This window comes from Mobula hypostoma, chromosome 6 (assembly GCF_963921235.1).
Source record: "Mobula hypostoma chromosome 6, sMobHyp1.1, whole genome shotgun sequence".
NCBI lineage: Eukaryota > Metazoa > Chordata > Chondrichthyes > Myliobatiformes > Myliobatidae > Mobula > Mobula hypostoma.
In genome coordinates, this window is record NC_086102.1 from 165976468 (window position 1) to 165999236 (window position 22769).

The window sequence follows — 22769 nt, forward strand, 5'->3', positions numbered from 1 at the left end:
GTCGCAACGTGATTAGGGAAATTATAAATGTTAGTGTGTAAGTCAACTTTCTGAGAAACACTGTGTTGCTAAGCATCAGCCTGATAAACAGATACAGATAAAGGCTAACAACTATATTCTAAATCACACCAGGCATGAACAGAGTGTTATCCTTAGAGAATGAGGGAACAAAATGTGAGTGGGATAAATTGAAAAGAAAGTCTTGATTTAAAAAATTGTAATGTCTGACATGTGTTCAACTTTAAAGTAAAACATTTACCTAGGTGAACAGAGCAAGCTTCTACAGGTCCTTTCTCCCAGATGATTGTACTGCAATTTGTGTAATGTACTATGAAAATTTAGTTGTCGTCTGATTGTAAAAGCTATTTATATATTCTCAAGTTAAACAGAAAGATGTGAAATGTGTTTCTGGCTGTCTTCTAACAATGATTACAACTGCACACTTAATTTTCATGTCACTGTAACTATTACTTGTTAGAGTTCAATTTCAAAATCCAATCAAATTTGAAGTAATATATGTACACAACTAAAGCAATTTATACACGCATTAGAGTTGCTATTTGCAATTCATTCATCTGCCCTTTATTAATATTGAATATTCAGTCTGATCCCTAGCAACACAGCCTTTCTCGATAACTTGTCTTTATTACTGGAGGAAATAAGAGCAGCCAAAGCTAATAAAGAACACTTTTTTTGGTAGACATTGTCTTTTTTCAAATATAGTTGCAATAGCACAAACTCTATTGCAGGTGGTATCAAGCTGATCTGGTGGTAACCCTCCTGATGCAGCCTGATAATAAATTTTCTGTAGGCTCTGCCAGAATTATTCTCTACCAAAAGTCTCCAGCTGAAAAATCATAGTACAGGCAGTTCGCATGGTGCTGTTCCTGAGCACTGTTCATAACGTGAACTGTTGGCAAGTCGATAATGAACAGGAACAGCTGTGATGGGACAGTGAGCAGGTGTAGTGAAAGTGGCTGCCAGCCAGCCTCCGTGAGCAAGGCTGCTCAGCACTTCAGCTCTGCTAGGGTGGCAGAAGCCTGCAACAGCCAGCAAGCCCATCCCCATCCACCCCACGCATCCCCCAAAGGGTTATTTTGTACGTAAAACCTATTCATCAGTTGAGCTTTCATGGGGAGGACTGTACAGAAATTCTAAATGGATTGCAGGATAACAGATGAATACCCATTTTAAATGCAGCTTAACATTTAAACTCAGGCATTTTCTTTAGAAACATAGAAAATAGGTGCAGGAGTAGGCCATTCGGCCCTTTGAGCCTGCACCGCCATTCAGTATGATCATGGCTGATCATCCAACTCAGAACCCTGTACCTGCCTTCTCTCCATACCCCCTCATCCCTTTAGCCACAAGGGCCATATCTAACTCCCTCTTAAATATAGCCAATGAACTGGCCTCAACTGTTTCTTTGTCTTGTTCTATTTTAACACTTGCAAAAGTCTCTCAAATTTGGCAATTTACTTTGTCATTTAGGACAAGTGTTCCAAGATATTATACAAGCTTGGAGATTATAAGTTTGATGCATGTTGCAGAGTCACAAAATAATCATTATGGAAAAATGATGACCAATGGATTTCAGTGTTGGAGACGCAAAAGTTGTAGACATTGGATAGGAATGAGATAAAGGGAAGTATTTCATTGTTTTTGAAAGACTCAAAGCCGTGGAAGATTAAAAGAGGTTTATGTGTTCATCCACAACCATCCAGAATTAGCCCTTCAAGTTTAAAAATTGCAATCAACAAGATTATTCGAGAGTTGCTTTAGAATTCAAAAGATGGGAAGTTATACTTCTGTTTGGCAAGCCCCATTTGGAGTATACCCTCTAGCCCTGGACATGACATCACAGGAAAAATACAATCAGCTCACAGAGTTATATTACAAATTGCATAATACTGGTTGGCTGCTTAAGTTTAAGCATTTGAACTGTGACGTAAATCAAGTTTGTAAAATGTGAAGGGTATTGAAAGGGTAGAAAAAGAAAGACAAATGTTTTAGTGAGACAGAGACCAAGGGCTATAGCACACATCCAAGCTGAGTCACTTCCATTGGAAGCAGATAGTTAATTCCAACACAGTATTGGAAAACCAAAAATATAAAATGATACTGGGTTACTTGAAAAAGATCAAAATCCAGTAGATAGTTATTAAGTAAAGATGTATACAGCAAAGGCAAGTCCAGAAACAGATCAGCCTCAATTTAATTGAATGGCAAACCATTCCCAAAAGAAAGAGCGGTATATCACTTTTGGTGCTTATAAAGCACTTCATGGAACTTGTTCACCTTGACACTTCAATAAGTATGCTGCTTTTAGATGTGCAAGAAAGGTCTCTTTCGCATCAGCCGTTATGTTCCACACAGAACACTAAATCATTCACTCAATTAATCATATTCTTTTACTACACATATAAACAATTTATTGTAGTTATTTTATTTATATCACACATATCTGGCCATAACACAATTTAATATTTTCAAGCAAACGATTTGCAGATTATAAATCACAGGGCACTTTATTTCTACCCCCCCTCAAAAAAATTAGTCTCTAAAGCACAGTATAGAAAAAAAAGTACAATTTAAAAATTAGACTTGAAACTTATATTATGTCAAAAACTACCTTTAAGGTAGTAGAATTATGTACATTAGGAATATCCTCTAACTATACATATCTATATATGTAAACAACAGGAATTCTGCAGATGCTGGAAATTCAAGCAACATACATCAAAGTTGCTGGTGAACTCAGCAGGCCAAGCAGCATCTATAGGAAGAGGTGCAGTCGACGTTTCAGGCCGAGAAGGGTCTCGTCGACTGCACCTCTTCCTATAGATGCTGCTTGGCCTGCTGCGTTCACCAGCAACTTTGATGTATGTTGCATATCTATATATGTGATGCATTTTGAAAGGACAAACCAGAAGTCTGAGTACAGGGTTAATGGTCAGTTACTTAACAGTGGTGAACAGAGGGACCTTGGGGGTTCAAATCCATACATCCCTCAAGGTTGCTGCACAGGTTGATAGGATAGTTAAGAAGGCCTATGGGATGCTAGGCTTCATTAACAGGGGGATTGAGTTCAGGAGTAGAGAGGTCACTTTGCAACTCTACAAATCCCTGGTGAGACCACACTTAGAGTACTGTGTTCAGATCTGGTCACCTCATTATAGAAAGGATGTGGAAGCTATGGAGAGGGTGCAGAGGAGATTTACCAGGATGTTGCTTGGACTGGAAAACAAGTCTTATGAGGCAAGGTTAGCAGAGCTGGGACTTTTCTCTTTGGAGCATAGAAAGATGAGAGGGGACTTGACAGAGGTCTACAAGATTATGAGAGGCACAGACAGGGTGGATAGCCAGTACCTGTTTCCCAGGGCACGAACAGCAAACACCAGAGGGCATATGTACAAAGTTGAGGGAGGGAAGTTTAAGGGAGACATCAGGGGTAAGTTTTTTTACACAGAGGGTTGTGAATGCCTGGAATGACTTGCCAGGGATGGTGATGGAGGCTAAAACCCTCACTAGTTTTTATAGATGCACCGTAGAAAGCTTTCTTCTAGGGTGCATCACAACCTGGTATGGAAGTTGTCCTGTCCAAGACCGAAAGAAGCTGCAGAAGATCGTGAACATGGCGCAGCACATCACACAAACCAATCTTCCGTCCTTGGACTCACTTTACACCGCACGCTGTTGGAGCAGTGCTGCCAGGATAATCAAGGACATGACCCACCCAGCCAACACACTTTTCGTCCCTCTTCCCTCCAGGAGAAGGCTCAGGAGCTTGAAGACTCGTACGGCCAGATTTGGGAACAGCTTCTTTCCAACTGTGATAAGACTGCTGAGCGGATCCTGACCCGGATCTGGGCCGTACCCTCCAAATATTCGGACCCGCCTCTCGGTTTTTTTGCACTACCTTACTTTCCATTTTTCTATTTTCTATCTATGATTTATAATTTGAATTTTAATATTTACTAATTTTTACTGTTTTTAATATTTAATATTTGTAATCCAGGGAGCGGGAAGCGCAGAATCAAATATCGCTTTGATGATTGTACGTTCTAGTATCAATTGTTTGGCAAAAATAAAGTACAAACCCCATTTCCAGAAAAGTTGGGATATTTTCCAAAATACAATAAAAACAAAAATCTGTGATATATTAATTCACATGAACCTTCATTTAACTGACAAAAGTACAAAGAATAGATTTTCAATAGTTTTACTGACCAACTTAATTGTATTTTGTAAACATACACAAATTTAGAATTTGATGGCTGCAACACACTCAACAAAAGTTGGGACAGAGGCATGTTTACCATTGTGTTACATCACCTTTCCTTTTAATAACAGTTTTTAATCATTTTGGAACTGAGGATACTAATTGTTGTAGATTTGCAATTGGAAGTTTTGTCCATTCTTGCTTGATATAAAACTTCAGCTGCTCAACAGTCCGTGGTCTCCGTTGTCTGATTCTCCTCTTCATGATGCGCCATACATTTTCAATAGGAGATAGATCTGGACTGGCAGCAGGCCAGTCAAGCACATGCACTCTGTGTCTACAAAGCCACGCTGTTGTAGCCCGTGCAGAATGTGGTCTGGCATTGTCCTGCTGAAATAAGCATGGACGTCCCGGGAAGAGACATCGCCTTGATGGCAACATATGTCTCTCTAAAATCCTAATATACACCTCAGAGTCAATGGTACCTTCACATACATGCAACTCACCCATGCCGTGGGCACTGATGCACCCCCATACCATCACAGATGCTGGCTTTTGCACCTTTTGCTGATAACAATCTGGATGATCGTTCTCATCTTCGGCACGGAGAACTCGATGCCCGTTTTTTCCGAAAACTAGCTGAAATATGGACTCATCTGACCACAGCACACGGTTCCACAGTCTTTCGGTCCATCTGAGATGAGCTCGAGCCCACAGAACTTGCCGGCGTTTCTGCATAGAGTTGATGTATGGCTTCCTCCTTGCGTAATACAGTTTCAAGTTGCATTTCTGGATGCAGCGACAGACTGTCTTGAGTGACAATGGTTTTCCGAAGTACTCCCGAGCCCAGGTGGCTATAATTGTCACAGTAGCATGACGGTTTCTTAGGCAGTACCGCCTGAGGGCTCGAAGATCACGCGCATTCAACAGTGGTTTCCGACCTTGCCTTTTACGCACTGAGATGTCTCTGAATTCTCTGAATCTTTTCACAATATTATGTACTGTAGATGTTGAAAGACCTAAATTCTCTGCAATCTTGTGTTGAGAAATGTTCCTTTTGAACTGACTAACAACTCTCTCACGAATTTTGGCACAAAGGGGTGAGCCACGACCCATCCTTGCTTGCAAAGACTGAGCCTTTGATGGACGCTACTTTTATACCCAGTCATGATACCTCACCTGCTACCAATTAGCCTGCTTAATGTGGAGTCTTCTAAACTGGTGTTACTTGAATATTCTGCGCACTTTTCAATCTTATTTTAACTCTGTCCCAACTTTTGTTGAGTGTGTTGCAGTCATCAAATTCTAAATTTGTGTATATTTACAAAATACAATTAAGTTGGTCAGTAAAACTATTGAAAATCTTTTCTTTGTACTTTTGTCAGTTAAATAAAGGTTCACGTGAATTAACATATCACAGATTTTTGTTTTTATTGCATTTTGGAAAATATCTCAACTTTTCTGGAAATGGGGTTTGTATAAAGTATAAACATTAGGGGTATTTAAAAGCCTCTTGGATAGGCACATGGATGGAAGAAAAATAGAGGGTTACGGGGTAGTGTGGGTTTAGTACTTTTTTAAAAAAAGGAATATATGAGTCAGCACAACATCGACGGCCGAAGAGCCTGTACTGTGCTGTAGTATTCTAGTGTCTAGTGTCAATTTCTTTTAACCATTCTATTGTTTAAAACAGGCTGTAGCTCTTCACAAAAATTAGAAATCTAACGATATAAGCACCGATGCAATGCCCACGAAATGCTGGAGGAACTCAACAAGTCAGGCAACATACATAGAAATAATTAAACAATTGATGTTTTGGGCCAAGACCCTTCTTCAGAAGTCGTGGTTCTCGTGTTTGGAATACAAGCACCAAGATATTTAGTTTTCAAACATCAAATGCTGATAATCTATCAATACAATCAATCTTTGCAGTTGTGGAAAAAAAATACTGGGGTATTCTATTCTATCTTATCATGTTTAAAATGAAATAAGTAGCAAGTAAAATCTTAGATAGATACAAACAGTATGCTGCAACAATTCTCTGAATATCAACATTTATATATGTACCAAGAAGACACAAGGCAATGGAATAAACACAATTAAAATTCCCCTCCTTTTCTTCCCGTTAGTTTATTTGTATGTGTGGAAAATTAAACATGATTACAACAATACTTTATCTTATGTGCATAAGCTATTGACACATAACAAACAAGCACTCGCAAAGTAAACGTTAAGTGCTGAATTTCATGGAGGAAACCACGTTTCCTAAGACAACTGCACTGCTCCAAGGAGCCATATATGAGGTCATTCTTACCCTCGGCCATTAGGCTCTATAATGAGTTAACCTATAGCCAGGGAAGTGATGACTCCCTCCTGTTAGACTGTTTGAGGAAACTTGTTTTTTTAAACTTTTCTTCTAATGTTTGTCTATCTGTGCACTTGTAATGCTACTGTGACACTGTCATTTCCTTTGGGCTCAATAAAGTATCTTTCTATCTACGTAAATAAAACACAAGGCTGTACAATAAATTTCAATCATCTTGTGTCACCTCTTCTTGGGCAGTGCTCTGGGACCAAGGATAACTTGCTTCCATTTCAGTTTGTGGCTTTGTGGAAACTCACAAAAGGCCACTGTGAGAGCTGCAGACTGTTCCTGAGCAAACTGGAAGTGCATGACTGGATGGGTATGTTTGTGAGGAGCTGCATCCTTTCTACCACTTAACCAGGGCTTGTGTGAGCTCTGAAAGCATTGACTCAAAATTCTCAACAACAGCCTCTCTACTTTGAGAAGCCATGAGCCAGGAATTTCAATCACTCGAGATGTTGTGTTTGTACAAGGCAACTTTGACATATTCTCAAATCCTTTCCTTTGCCTGGTTATCTCTTTCAGAATAGAGTGATGCTTTGGGATTCTGGTAGAAGGAATGCAAGGAATTTATGAAAATCACAATCTGCAGATGCTGGAAATCTGAAATAATAACAAAAAAAACACAGAAAACACTGGACGCACTCAGTGGGTCGGGCAACATCTGTGGAATAAGAACCAAAGTTAAAGTTTCAGAATGAGGATCCATCATCAGTACTGGGAAGGAGAGAAAATGTTAGCATTTTGTAAACAACCCTTTGCACTTTTCCCACTGCTGCCATCATGTAAAAGATACAAGAGCCTCAGAACTTGCACCACCAGGTTCAAGAACAAATATTACCTCTCACCATCATGCTTTGAACAAAAGGAGGATAATACACTCATCTATTGAGATGTTCCTACAACCAATGATCTCATTTTAAAAACTCTTTCCCTTGTTATTTTATGCTCTTGTAAGTTATTGTAATTTATTTATACTTGCATAGTTTGTTGTCTTCTGCACTCTTGCTCTTGCATTGATCCTGTTAACAGCTACTTTTATATAGATTTGCTAAGTATGCCCACAGTAAAAGAATCTCAGGATTGTACTCTGATAACACATTTTATTTTGACTTCGAACAACTCTGTCTATCCCGTACAGCTAACTGAATGTAATTAATGATAATGTTGGTCTGAGAGAGGACACTGATACTGATTTGCTTGACTTTCAGATGATTTTTGGAGAGACAGCGTGGTGTCATGCTGCTGGTAGTCTAGATGATAGAACCATGGGAGAAGGGCAGGTATTAATGTTGCAGAGCAGATCAGATCTTCAGTTTTGATTTTCAAACACATTTTTCCTTAATTGACCAAAGACTGCACTGGAAAAATGAAAGTGGCAGCAAATTTTATTCTTGATATCTGCCTTCACCAGAAATGAATCCCAAAGTGGTCCACATTCCCCATGGTCTTACCATGAATCTTCATTGTTGGAGGACCTCAGCAGAGGAATTCTGCCTTGTGGATACATGGAGCAATACAGCAAAGGAGCAAGCAGAAGAGATTCTGCAGATGCTGGAAATCCAAAATGACTGAGACCACACACACACACACACACACACACAAGATGCTGGAGAAACTCAGGAGGGTAGGCAGCACCATGAAGAGGACTAAACAGTCAACATTTGGGCTGAGTCCTGATGAAGTGCTTCAAGCCAAAACATCGACTGTTTATTCCTCTCCGTAGATGCTGCTCAACATGCCAAGTTCCTCCGGCATTTGGTGTGTAGAAAAGGAACAAGCACTTCAGCATTCAATGGCTGCGCCAAACATGTACAAAATTAAAGTAATTCACTTTTGCATGTACAAGATCCACATCCCTCCATTACCGTATAGCCATCTGTCTATTTAAAAACCTCTTTAATGTCACTATTGTACCTGCTTCCACCATTTCAAGAGTACCTTCCACTCACTTGTCCTGCATATCTCCTTGAAACTTTCTCCCCACTCACCTCAAACGTGTTGTCTGGTACTTTGTACTTCTCTCCTGAGGAAAAGATTCTGTCTACCTGATCAGTGCCTCTTATATAGATTCAGGGGCATTTGTCACATGTACATCACAACATAAAGCGAAATGCATCGTCTGCATTAACAACCAACGCTCCCAGGATATGTTGGGGCAACACATTCTGGCACCAACGTAGAATACCCACTTATGTTCAGCTGCTCACTCTCTTATAAACGTCTAGCAGGTCTCCATTCAACCTCCAATGTGCTAGAAAAAACATCCCAAGTTTATCCAACCTGTCCCTTATAGCTCATTCCTTCTAATGAAAGTACCAACCTGAAAAACTACCCCTGACCCCTCTCCAAAGCCGCAACATCCTTCTTGGCATGAAGCGGCCAGAATTACACACAGTACTCTGAGCGCAGATGCTAAGCGCAAGGTCTGTCCTCTTTCTCGCTTCAGTGAGAGAGCTGGTTTCTGAGTACTTGCAGATGTCAGCATGGGCAGTTGACTGCCGAGACTCGGTAATACTGCAGTGCAGTCGCAGTAACATGAATAGTTTTGTGCTGATGCTGAATTTGGCTCCACTCCTAGGAATGCATGTACCTTTATTTGGAGAACACTTAAATAACCTCTGGCAATTTTGTCAAATATCCAGGGGCCACAGGAAAACTTTGCAAAGCTACTGTGCTGCACTTGTATCACATTTTAAACCCAATGGTTAGAGAGCACCTTCCGCCACAGCAAGTTCAAACATTTCCGTCTTAATACATCCCAAACGGGCACAGTCTTTTGTAATATAAACATTTAATAGTTTCCTTATTTTAACCTCAAGTTCCTACACTTGGATTTTGTCTTGAATCATTATTATTTTTACATGCAATCTTTGTGGTTGATCAGTTAACAATTTTCATGAGTTTAGCTACAGTCTCTACACAGGGACATGGATGGGTTGGGGCTGAGAAAAGGAAAGAGCGGATTTCTTAGATGTGGCCCAACTTAATTCCTGTCTCTCTACTTGTGCCATTTTCACAGTGGTACATTCTCTGCATGAATTTCAACCCCTTTGTGACAAAGTGAGGGGGGGGGGAGAGAATGACTGTACAAAATGGGGGTCCTACCACGCTGAAGCTAACACTGCGACTTTGGAAAACTTTTGAGACAAATGGAACGTGAATATGTTACAAGAATGCTGTAATACAGATGAGCCGGTCCAATAATGTTCAAGATATTATCAGGATATGATAGCTAAAAAATGCTTTTGAAAAATTAATAGTATCTCAAATATTTTCCTTTGTTGAGTGACAGATTTAAAACGAGGAAATCTGTAGATGCTGGAATTTCAAGCAATACACATAAAAGTTGCTGGTGAACGCAGCAGGCCAGGCAGCATCTCTAGGAAGAGGTACAGTCGACGTTTCAGGCCAAGACCCCTCGTCAGGACTAACTGAAAGAAGAGCTAGTAAGAGATTTGAAAGTGGGAGGGGGAGTGGGCGATCCAAAATGATAGGAGAAGACAGGAGGGGGAGGGATGGAGCCAAGAGCTGGACAGTTGATTGGCAAAAGGGATATGAGAGGATCATGGGACAGGAGGTCCAGGGAGAAAGAAAAGGGGAGGGGAACCCAGAGGATGGACAAGGGGTATAGTGAGAGGGACAGAGGGAGAAAAAGGAGAGAGAGAAAAAAAGAACGTTTGTATATAAATAAATAACGGATGCGGTATGAGGGGAAGGTGGGGCATTAGCAGAAGTTTGAGAAGTCAATGTTCATGCCATCAGGTTGGAGGCTACCCAGATGGAATATAAGGTGTTGTTCCTTCAACCTGAGTGTGGTTTCATCTTCACAGTAGAGGAGGCCGTGGATGGACATGTCAGAATGGGAATGGGACGTGGAATTAAAATTTGTGGCCACTGGGAGATCCTGCTTTCTCTGGCGGACAGAGCGTAGGTGTTCAGCGAAACGATCTCCCTATCTGCGTCGGGTCTTGCCAATATATAGAAGGCCGTATCGGGAGCACCGGACGCAGTATATCACCCCAGCCGACTCACAGGTGAAGTGTCGCCTCACCTGGAAGGACTGTCTGGGGCCCTGAATGGTGGTGAGGGAGGTAGTGTACGGCACGTGTAGCACTTGTTCTGTTTACAAGGATAAGCGCCAGGAGGGAGATCGATGGGGAGGGATGGGCGGGATGAATGGACAAGGGAGTCGCGTAGGGAGCGATCCCTGCGGAAAGCAGAGAGGGTGGGGGGAGGGCAAGATGCGCTTCGTGGTGGGATCCCGTTGGAGGTGGCAGAAGTTACGGAGAATTATATGTCGGACCCAGAGGCTGGTGGGGTGGTAGGTGAGAACCAGGGGAACCCTATTCCTAGTGGGGTGGCGGGAGGATGGAGTGAGAGCAGATTTAAAAATATTTTGCTATTTTATCTATTAGAAGAATGGTCTTTACAGCAAAGATAAATTTAAAACTTAATACCAATTAATCAAAAGATGTATCGGCAAACATACACATACGTAGGGGCAATTTAAATATTTGGAGAGAGGAAACAGTGATTTAAAAAAAAATGTAAACAATACTATGGAAAAAAAGTAAACGATGACCAGAGTCCTGTAAAACATAAACATTTACATAAATAGACTGAAAATTCATTTGAAGCAATGTAATAAATTTAACAAAAGTAATAGATGCTTATGTTACACTTGCAAGAACAAAGTCTAAAGCTACTTGGAATGTATGAACTGCAGATTTTCTATTGATAATGAAACTAGTAGGAACTGTATTTCACTAAAGCACCACGTTGCGTAAGCAAGAAGAATGGTGTAGCCTATTAGATGCCTACTCACCAGTGACGATGGCATAGTTTGGTGACTCTAAGACAGCTCCATAGAATTGAATGATATTTCTGTGGCTGAGAACACTGAGAATTTCTGCCTAGATTTAAAAAAAATCATAAATTATTCATTCATTTACCAACAATATTATTTTAATGCTAACGACTCTCTAAAACGAAGGTATGTTATGATTCACCTGTAGGATGTTATGGCCTTTAAAAAGTCAAACATCTTAAAATTAGAATATTTAGAATTAAGTACAACTCGACCACTCCAAAAGGCATGGGCTACCAGTGTCAATCAAACAAAAACTGAACACCATAATGTATTAAGATCATTTTCTCCTAAAAGCAAATTGCACTTAAATGAAATTTCCAACAGAAATGGATCATCACTTAAGTGAATTAAAACTGGAAATAGTTTATTCTACAAAATGATTTATTTGAAGAAACATTCCATTCAGATAACTTGAATTGAATTGACTTTATTAGTCACATCCTTCATATATATGAGTAAAAATCTTTATGCTACATCTCCGTCTAAATGTGCAATGTGCGATTTATAGTAATTTATAATAAGTAGTATGTACAACAGGACAGTCAATATAACTTAGAAATACAATTGCATCAGCATGAATTAATCAGTCTGATGGCCTGGTGGAAGTAGCTGACCCAGAGCTTGTTGGTCCTGTCTTTAATGCTGTGGTACTGTTTCCTGGATGGTAGAAGCTGGAACAGCTTATGGGTGGGGTGACTTGGGACCCCAATGATCCTTTGAGCCTTTTTTACACACCTGTCCTTGTAAATGTCCTGAATAGTGGGAAGTTCACATCTACAGATGTGCTGGGCTGTCTGAATCTCTCTCTGCAGGGTCCTGCGATTGAGGGAAGTACAGTTCCCATACCAGGCAGTGTTGCAGCCAGTCAGGATGCTCACAATTGTGCCCCTGTAGAAAGTTCTTAGGATTTGAGGGCCCATACCAAACTTCTTCAACCGTCTGACGTGAAAGAGGCGCTGTTGTGCCTTTTTCACCGCACAGCCGGTATGTACAGACCACATGAGATATTCATTGATGTTTATGACGAGGAACCTGAAACTGTTCACCCGCTCAACCCCAAATCCATTCATGTCATAGGGGTTAGCCTGTCTCCATTCCTCCTTTATTTTTGCGACATTGAGGGAGATGTTGTTTTCTTGACACCACTGTGTCGGGGTGATGAGTTCTTCTCTGTAGGCTGCCTCATTATTATTTGAGATTAGGCCAGTCAGTGTAGTGTTATCAGCAAATTTAGTTAGCAGATTGGAGCTGTGGGTGGCGACAGTCATGGGTATACAGAGAGTAAAGAAGGGGGCTTAGGACACAGTCCTGAGGGGCTCCTGTGTTGAGGGTCAGAGGGGCAGAGGAAAGGGAGCCCACTCTTATCACCTGCTAGCGATCTGACAGGAAGTCCAGGATCCAGCTACACAAGGCAGGGTGAAGGCTAAGGTCCCTGAGCTTCTTGTCGAGCCTGGAGGGAATTATAGTGTTGAATGCTGAACTGTAGTCCAAGAACAGCATTCTCACATAAGCATCCCTCTTCTCCCGGTGTGTAAGGACGGTATGTAGAGCAGTGGCTATTGCATCATATGTCGATCGGTTGTGTCTGTAGGTGAATTGTAGGGGGCCCAGTGTGGGTGGCAGCGTGCTACAGATGTAGTCCTTGACCAGCCTCTCAAAGTATTTGCTTATTATTGAGGTGACTTGAAAGAAAAAAATGAATAAATCCAAGTATCTGATCAACAGATTTTCTCCATCAACATGACCTTTTACTTCAAACCTGAAGGAATGAGAGTTCGACCAAGTATCTTCTGGCTTAAGGGTTTCATATATAAATAAAACATACAGTCCCCTCTGCACTGATTGTTGTTCAGGAACAGCATGTCTCAGAGTTACCACACATTTCTGAGCTAACAAGTTTTGATTGGTTTGGAATCAAACTCGGAGAACTTGACACTGGTATTTTGAAGATAGAATCTTGTAAGACGGTATCCATTACTCTTGATCTGAACAAAAGATGGAGTTTCATAAAAGCTGTAATTGGAAGTTCATTTCTGGTTTTTATCAAGAATAGTGGAACCTAATATTATCAGGTTCAATTTATTGTCTTTCAACAGTACAAACAAAACAACATTCCTCTCGACCAAGGTGCACAACAAAGTACATATAACCACACACATAACACAAAGTAATATTATCACTAATAAATTATCAAATAAGGTGCATTTATGACACACATTAAAAAGTAAACAGTATAATGCTGCTGGTGCTTCATGCGTGATAAAACCTGGATGCAGTCCAGGAGAGGAGGTGCCAGAGGTGGTCCATGCTCGGTTGGAGGCTGGCATCTCCTGTCAGTGGCGCCCTCCAATGTTCGACCAGCGGAATGACAGGTTGGATTGAAAGCATGTCGTTCAGGACTTTGGAGTATACATGTGTTTTCTTGCACAAGGATGTGTGGTTATTTTTCTCTCACTATTTTGAATACATGTTGTGCACCTTGACCCCAAAGGTACACTATCTCAGTTGACAGTACCCATGTATGGTTTGAATGATAATTAAACTTGATTTGGTTTGGATTCTGATTTTGAATGGCGGCAGGGAATTCAATAGTCATACGGGGAAGAAGCTGCTTCCCATCCTAACAGCTCTTGTCCTAATACTCCAGTACCTCCTGCCGGATGGCAGGGGGTCAAAGAGACTGTGGGATAGACGGGAGGGATCATTGACAATGCTGATAAATATTTTTGATAGGTAGAAGGGCAACCCCAATGATCCTTTCAGTTCTTTGGAGGGACTTGTGGTCAATTTTCTTGCATAATAAAGCTCTATCCTGTAAAATACAAGCGTCCAAGTTCACTCGTTTCAATTCCAGACCAATCAAGTACAACTGTGGGTGTCTGAATTCAAAGCAAAGCTAACCAAACAGTCTCTGAACTTGACCAAACAATCTGGACAAAATGACTTCCAGTTAACAGCAGAAAGAGTGATTTGGGGTTGGGGGAATGTTACTAAGGTACTAATCTTGGGATTATTCTGGATGTATATGGGAAGCTTGTGGCCTATTTTTTATTGTACTTGGAACCTTCTCCCCACATATCTAGAGCATAGTTCATCTACGGATTAACCATATAACAATTACAGCATGGAAACAGGCCTTCTCGGCCCTTCTAGTCCATGCCAAACTCTTACTCTCACCTAGTCCCACCGTCCTGCCCTCAGCCCATAACCCTCCATTCCTTTCCTGTCCATAAGCTGTCCAATTTAACTTTAAATGACAACATTGAACCTGCCTCAACCACTTCTGCTGGAAGCTCATTCCACACAGCTACCATTCTCTGAGTAAAGAAGTTCCCTCTCATGTTACCCCTAAACTTTTGCCCTTTAACTCTCAACTTATGTCCTCTTCTTTGAATCTCCCCCACTCTCAATGGAAAAAGCCTATCCACATCAACTCTATCTATCCCCCTCATAATTTTTACTGAACTCTTCATTAATTTCTCGATTACAAGTTGGAGGCGCAGAAAGTGGTGGTCAGAACGGAGGCTGGGAATTAGTGATGTGTCATAGGGGTCGATGTTGGAACCCTTGTTACTTGTACAAATCATTCTGAAGGACTAGATCGGCAAGTTTGTGAATGCCGCGAAGTTAGGTTGCAGTTCATAGGGAGTGATAAATGGATTTCAATGCAGATAAGTGCAGTATGGTTTTGGAAAGTCAAACCAGCGTTGGACTTGCACCTGGAATGGTCAGGCACAAGGAAGCAGCAAGGAATGGGCGCATAATTTGTTGAAAGCAGCGTCACAGGTAGCCAGGACGGTGTAAAGAGCATTTAACACACTGGCTTTCATCACCCAGGGCACTGAATTATAGGCATTGGGACATTACATTGCAATTGTATAGATAGTTGGTGAGGCCGTACTTGGACTACCGTGTACAGATATGGTCTCCCTGGAAAGACATTTCACAGCATCAACTAAAATTGACTGCTGTTGCAATGGCTTGGCTGTACCGTTGATACAGATGACTACACATTCCATGGCATTGTAGAGTGCGTTGAACTCATGCTGTTGAACGCGGTGTGAATACTTTGAGGGGGGCTAATTTTCAACAAACACAAGCATACAGAAACTAACTTTTTCTTAAACACACAACCCTAATTCAGGAGGTGTTGAGCAGAACTGAGACCCTGTAAGCCACCTCGCTCACTCAGAGAGTTGCTTGTAAAGTTTCCTCTCTTTCACAGTCCCTCATGTTGTCCTGTGCTAGGGATGTTTACTATGATACATTATAATTTACTTTAAAACACTGCTGTTCCAAATGAAACTTGTCAGAGTAATTAAGCTTTTTTTTCCTAAAAATGCTCTTAGGATCGGCATTTATCTTTCAACATTTTGTTAACAGATAATAAAGTTGAAGACAGGGCACTAGAATGACATCATCACTCCAGAATACATCTACATACTGCATTTCCAGTGCAACAATCTGCTGCCCTTCATGCTCAGTGTCCAGCTCTTAACCTCTTCATGGCAACTACTCCAATTGCTCCTGAATGCAACATGGAGCCAATGTCTATTTTAAATTTAAGCTTTCATAACTCTTGAGCTTTAAACACAAGGAGTTTTGATCTCTCACATCCAGAGCAATGGCACAGGTTTTATATCAGAAGGTCCTGATTTCTGTGTGAGGGTGGAGATCTGGAAGTTGCACTCATTATTGTTGTTAACACAAATCCATTCAGTTCCTAGTCATGGGAAGTCCACACAAGCATCTGTGCTGGGCTAGAGCTGGCACAGGGACAACTTCCCCATTAGTTTCAATGGAAGGGAGCAGCTGCAAAGGACTGGGATAAGCATTAATTAATACAGATTTTTTTAATTGTTTATTTAACACCTTTAAGTTTTTCTTTCTTCATTTGTAAATCTCAGAAACATCCAAAGTGTTTCATATGCTCTGCTGAAGATTATTTTCAGCTTTTGTGGATGAGGCTTGTTTTACAACTCCATTCCCCAGGGAGCTCATTACATTATGGAATGTCCTGTTGACGTCCAGGGCCTTGCTTCCAGTAACTAAGCCAGCTCCCAGTTGCATATTGTTGCTAGGGTACCCAGTGTCAATATGAATTTCATTCTAGTATCAGAAGCATGTCTTCTCATAAAAAAAAACTGAATCTCAGAACTGAATTTCCCTCGAGGCACATGGATTTTGAGGGTATTGAGTTTTATCTCAGCAACGTTCAAAGTTTCAAAGTACATTTTCTTATCAAAGAATGTATAAATTATATAACCTTGATATTTGTTCGCTTACAGGCAGCAACAAAGCAAGAAACCCGAAAGAACCCAATTTAAAAAATAGACCATCACCCAATGTGCAGAGAAAGGGAGAAAAAAAAACACAAATCATGCAAACGATAGAAGCGAGCGACAATATTCCGAGTCCTTAGATCCGAATCCAGGAGCAGCCTGGAGCAGGCCCAAGGCCTCGGTATCAGTCCATCCTATTACATAATGTAGCAAATATTCCAAGCCACTTCACAGAAGCAATCCCAAATAAGAACTGGTAGTGGGCCACCACCTAATGAAACAACAGGTTGATCAAAAACCCGTTAAAACATATAAGTTAAGGAGTGTATTAAAGACAAAGGGGAAAGATTTAAAGAAAGAACTTCAGAGTTTATGGGCTTGGTAACTGAAGGTGCAATTTGCAATGGTATTGCAACTGAGGTTGATGATACTAGGTAAGAACTAGAGATGGAAACATATCAGAGATAGAATCATGGCAGGAATTTAAAAACAAAGATTTAAACATTAAGATCGAAATACTGTATTGCTTAACTGGGTTCAAATGGCTACCTAGTGAGCCAGTCCAGCGGAAGAAGTGAGACACTTACATAGGACATATAACAATATAGCACAAAAACACTTTGCCCCACAATGTTATGCCTAACTAATCCTTTCTGCCTACACAATGGCCATGTCTCTCAACTCTCTGTACATTCATGTACCTATCTCAGAGCCTTTTAGACACATCCATTGAATTCACCTCCACTGGCAGTACATTCCAGGAACCCATCACTGTCTGTAAAAAATGTGTCCTGAACATTTCCTTCGAACATACCCCCTCACCTTAAGATGCATATCTTCTAGTATTAGACATTTTAACCCTAGGAAAAAGATACTGGCTGTCTATCATTGCCTCTCATAATCTTACAAACTTTGATCAGGTCTCCTTCTCTCAACCTCCACTGACTCTAGGGGAAAAAAACACAAAATTTTACCTCTCCTCATAGCACATGTACTCTAATCCAGGCAGCATCCTGGTAAACCACTTCTCTATCTTCCTCAAAGCCTCTTTTCTGTAATGGGGTTGCCAGAATGTAATGGAATACTCTCAATGTGCTGCAACATAACTTCCTGACTCTTGAACTTAGTGATTTGACTAATAAAGGTAAGTATGCCACATGTTTTCTTACCAGCCTTTCAACCTGTGCTGCCACTTTCAGGGAGCTATGAATATGGACCCTAAGATCCCTCTCTATATTAATACTGTTCAAGGTCTTGCCATTATTGGTTTGATGGAAAGAGACTGGATGTCAGTAAACTGGAAAGGGTACAAAAAAGATTCAAGAGGATGTCACTTGGACAGGAAGGTTTGAATTTTAAGGAGAGGTTGGATAAACATGAACATTTTTCCCTGGAGCACAGGAAGCTCAGGGATGACCGTATAGATGTTTATAAAATCATGAGGGGTACAAACAAGGTGAATAGCCATGGTCTTTTCCCAAGAGTAAGGGAGCCTAAAATGAGAAGGCAAAGATTTATAAGGGACCTGAAAGACAATATTTTTACACAGAGCATGGTGGGTATATGGAACAAGCTTCCAGAGGAAGTGGCAGAGACGGTACAACTACAATATATAAAAGACGTTTGGTCAGATGCATGGACAGGAAAGGTTCAGAAGGTCACGGGCCAATAATAGGCAAATGGGACTAGCTCAGTAAGGGAATGGTTGGCATGGACAAGTTGGGTCAAAGGGCCTGTTTCCTGTGCTGTAATAACTTTATGACTATGTCGGTAATTTCTCCTGAAAAGTGCAGTGTGGTGAAGGGTAGTTACATATGTATGTATAATGTGCATAAAATCAAGCGGGGACACGGCATTTCGGGCACGAAGCTTAATGTATAGGAGAATTAGCTAGCTGGCTACAACATTGTCACACTGTATATGCAGTCTGCTTCAAATGCTTTCTTTTTTGAAAAATAACTCTGAAATGATAGATGCATATATAAGTTATGTTTGATCTCCCAAATGCAAAACCTCTCAGTTAGCTGGATTAAACTCCATCTGCATTTTTCTGCCCATATCTGCACTGATCCATATCCCATTGTATCCTTTGGCAATCTTCCACACAATCTACAACACCACCAATTTTTGTATTGCATGCAAACATACTAACTAACCCACTCATTCACACTTTTATCTAGGTCATTTATATATCATCACAAATAGCAGAGTTCCAAGTACAGGTTCCTACAGACCACAACTGGTCATAGACCTCCAGCCAGAATTCAGTCTCATCCGCCACTATTCTCTGTCTTCTATGGGGAAGTCAACACTAAATTCAAACACCCATTGATCCCATGCATGTTAAATCTTCTAGATGAGCCTACCATGAGGGTCCTTGTCGAACAGCTTACTAAAAATCCAAGTAGACAACATCCACAGCTCTATCTTCATCAACACCTTTGTTACGCCCTAACAAAACTCAATTAAATTGCTTAAAAAGATAGCAACCCATGATATTAGAGGAAAGATCCCAGTATGGATAGAAGATTGGCTGACTGGCACGAGGCCAGGAGTGAGAAGAAAAGAAGCCTTTTCTGCAAACACGAGGAAGTCCGCAGATGCTGGAAATCCAAAGCAACAGACACAAAATGCTGGAGGAACTCAGCAGCCCTGGCAACATCTATGGAAACAGTAGAGGAATTAAGGGTTACGGAGAAAAGGCAGGTAGGTGGAGATGAATCCATGGTCAGATCAGCCATGATCTTATTGAATGGCGGAGCAGGCTCGACAGGCCAGATGGCCGACTCCTGCTCCTATTTCTTATGAAAAGAGTAAACAATTGGCGTTTTGGAACGAGATCCTGCATCAGGACTGGAAAGGAAAGGGAGAAGTCAAAGTAAGAAGGTGGGGGAAGTAGCACAAGATGGCAGGTGGTAGATGAAACCAAGAGAGGGGAACCTTGATACTGACTAGTCTGTAGCTTCTAGGATTATCCATTTCCCTTCCTGAACAATGTCACTCAGCAGATTTCTAGGACCTCATCTGTGGCTAGAGAGGGAATGAAGATTTTGGTCAAGGCATCAGCAATCTCATCTACTGCCACTTTCATTCTAATTACCTGGGGCATATCCTGTCAGGTTCTGGGGATTTACTCAACTTAAATGTTCTTCACTAACTCTTTCCTTATCTCAAAATGCACTAGCGTATGAGCAGAATCCACACTGATCTCACTCTCCTCCTTCTCCTTGGTAAATGTTAATACTAAATATCATTTCAGCCCTCATCCATATCCTCTCTTCTAAGCACATGTGGTTTCTTTTATCCTTGAGTGGTCCTACTCTCTCCCCAATTATCTTCTTGCTCTTTATGTATGTATAGACTATCCTGGGATTCTCATTTATCCTACTTGCCTTATGATGGAATGACTGGATCTCATGCTTAAAAAAAGTGACTGAACAGCAGATGAAGCGAGAATAAAATTGAGTAATAACAGCCATACAAATAGGTGGCTTTAAGGTAAGACAGGTTTGCGATTTGACATTCATTTCCGGCACCGGAGCTGTGAACAGTCTAGTTTCATATAGTCATCATCGAGAAGAATATTGTGAGTGGCTTGGAATGAAGCTTATAATGACAGGCAAGTGCAAGTCTTCCCTGAATCTAGTAAGTAAATATTTCTGCTCACCTGGTACTGGATACTTGAATAATCATCTGAAACTTTAGAGGTTGCGGAGAGATCAACACAGGAAGTGGTAGGGTAAAGCTAGATGTGTAAAATGATAAAGCTTGCCACCAGCCGAAACAAAGTGGATCCATCAAGCCCCATTTCTTGTGTTAAATCTAGCATCGAATTAAAAGATTGAAGATGGGGGAGGCAAGATTTTTTTTAATAGCACATTGTCAGCTTTGTCCAACTACTAATGTTGTCAGACAGTCACTGCAGTTGTTCGTCACGAGAGCGAAAGTAGCTACTTATGTTTCTGCAACAAACTTTTATTTCCCTGCTTTGCTCTGTGCCTTTCCTTGCAGCATTTCTTCTCCATAAGGAAACAGTTTGTGAATGCCAACACAAATGTATAAAGCCAACATAATCAAAGGACCGTCCACAATTCCTCTCTCCTCTCAACAGTTAATACAATGCCCAATAAAACATGCATTGAACAGATACATCAAAACCAGAAAAATACCACATGCACCAGATAAATTATTGACCATTTGACTTAACCACTCAATTGTAGTAAGTCAGTATCTATTATCTGAGTGTATCTAACTGTGGTGAAACTTCAACAAAACCACTAAATCCAAAGCCTACATTTTGCAAGATACTTTGCCAATGGGGAGCAGCTCCAAAGGTGGTGTCAATCAGAAACTGACGGCAGATATGGCAACACTTAATGGGGGTGGGGGGGAATTCAAGACACTGTGATAAATATCAAGATGAAATATTATTTGCCTGCCTTCATATTGAAGATACTCTATAATTGACAAAGTAATGCAACAGTTAGGCAGAAAAATTGTAATGAATTTATTGCAATGGTGAGGGTAATGTGTTATTATTTTTCATGACTGTTCTGCCTGAAAACATAATAATAAAAAGCAACACAACAGGTAGCGCAAATTAAGGAGGTCTAGGCCTTACCTCTTTTTCTATTTTTAGCAATTTCTTGACAGCCACCTCTTTGCCTTGTGACGACCATGTTGCTCGGTAAACACTACCGAAGCTTCCTCCACCGCAATTTTCATGGAATTGTAAATCGTCAAACTTGATTTGTAAAAATGATGGACTGGGGGACAACATTGCATAATGACCACTCCGGAATCTGAAAAAACAAATGAGGTTATCAGTTAAACAAATTGTCACTGAACGATAAACCTACAACCAAACTGCCTCGTTACAAAGAATTACCTTAACTTCAATCTCAAAAAATGTATTTCCTGATCGTGCCCGCGTGTTGAGAGCTTGATAACGAAAAAGGAACGATGTTCAATTTATTTTAAACATAATATAAGCACTTCGGTCAAACCTCGTTTCTCCTTTCAAACTTGTGATGAGTTCGCTCAACAACGTAGGCTTCACTACAAAGGTGCTTCAGTTCCAAGGTGTTTTGGTATGTCCCAAGCCCATGGAAGGCGTTATATTATGCAAGTGTTTGGCGCTTCCAGCAGACCTCCACGAGAAAAGCTGTTGTCACAGGTCACCAGGCTAAAAATAAAAAAAAACTCTAGCCACCGAGCATTTCCAACATCAGAAGTCTCTAACAGCTGTAGCCATTAGCGACTGGGATGATTGCTGGCACGGGGTAACGTGGTGTCAGCTCGCAAGCTGGCCAGTGACCAAGGAATGCCCGGCACGTCGTGTCCGACGGCTGTGATCACTAGCCCACCCCACGTCTCTTTAACTCTGCCGTGAAGCACACGATAAAACAATTGCAAGAACTGACAGAGTAAACGAAATCACATTTTTAAAAATTACACAAGTTTAAAACAATCCTGGGAACAGGAAGGCGCCTTTAGGCGAATGTCACGTGAGATCGGGATAACTTGTCTGGGACCCCGGTCAGAAACATCATGTCCCATGGTGACATGAAGAACACCACCAGAAGTTTGCGCCGCCCATGCACCCTGCCATCAAAGACAACCGCCCTTCCGAACTCACACCACCATTCGAATTGCACAAGACTGCGGAAAGTACAGACAATACCACCAATGTCAGGCGGGATCCATTTGGGTCTGTCTTGTACTTCCGGACTCCACAAACGCAGAGAGAGGGCCTTCCCCCGGGGAGAGGGGAAAGGCAAGATATTAGTTCTCTTACCTCCGCTGTACTTGCTTTGATCTGTGACTGGGAACGAAAACAGCCGAAGGGAGCAAGGACAATGATTCCTGGCAATACGCTGACTGACCAGAAGGTCCCTGCACCGAGAGCCCGCCCCTTACAGCGAGGGAGGTAGCGCCTCCTGCAGCCCACCGAGATTGTGGTTCCGCTGTTGTCCCGAAGCTGCTAGCTGTGAGGGCGTGCTGTGCTACCTTGTTCCAGCTCTTCGT

The 22769-nt window shown here is 41.2% G+C and overlaps 1 protein-coding gene across 4 annotated transcripts in view; it reads right to left on the reverse strand.

Annotated features, from left to right (window-relative positions):
* Positions 1-22672, reverse strand: part of LOC134348579 (mitogen-activated protein kinase kinase kinase 20-like) — a 125244-nt gene extending 102572 nt beyond the window's left edge. The window contains exons 1-4 of one of the 4 annotated variants that reach the window (XM_063052173.1): positions 22540-22660; positions 21631-21927; positions 21364-21544; positions 11416-11503 (exon numbers count right to left, since the gene is read on the reverse strand). In XM_063052173.1, the coding sequence (XP_062908243.1) occupies positions 11416-11503; positions 21364-21522 (247 nt within the window). In that variant the 5' untranslated portion in view covers positions 21523-21544; positions 21631-21927; positions 22540-22660. Of the gene's footprint in view, positions 1-11415; positions 11504-21363; positions 21545-21630; positions 21928-22539 lie in introns of all 4 variants that reach the window. The other 3 variants (XM_063052171.1, XM_063052169.1, XM_063052170.1) reach the window with 3 other exon arrangements.
* Positions 22673-22769: the final 97 nt, after the last annotated feature.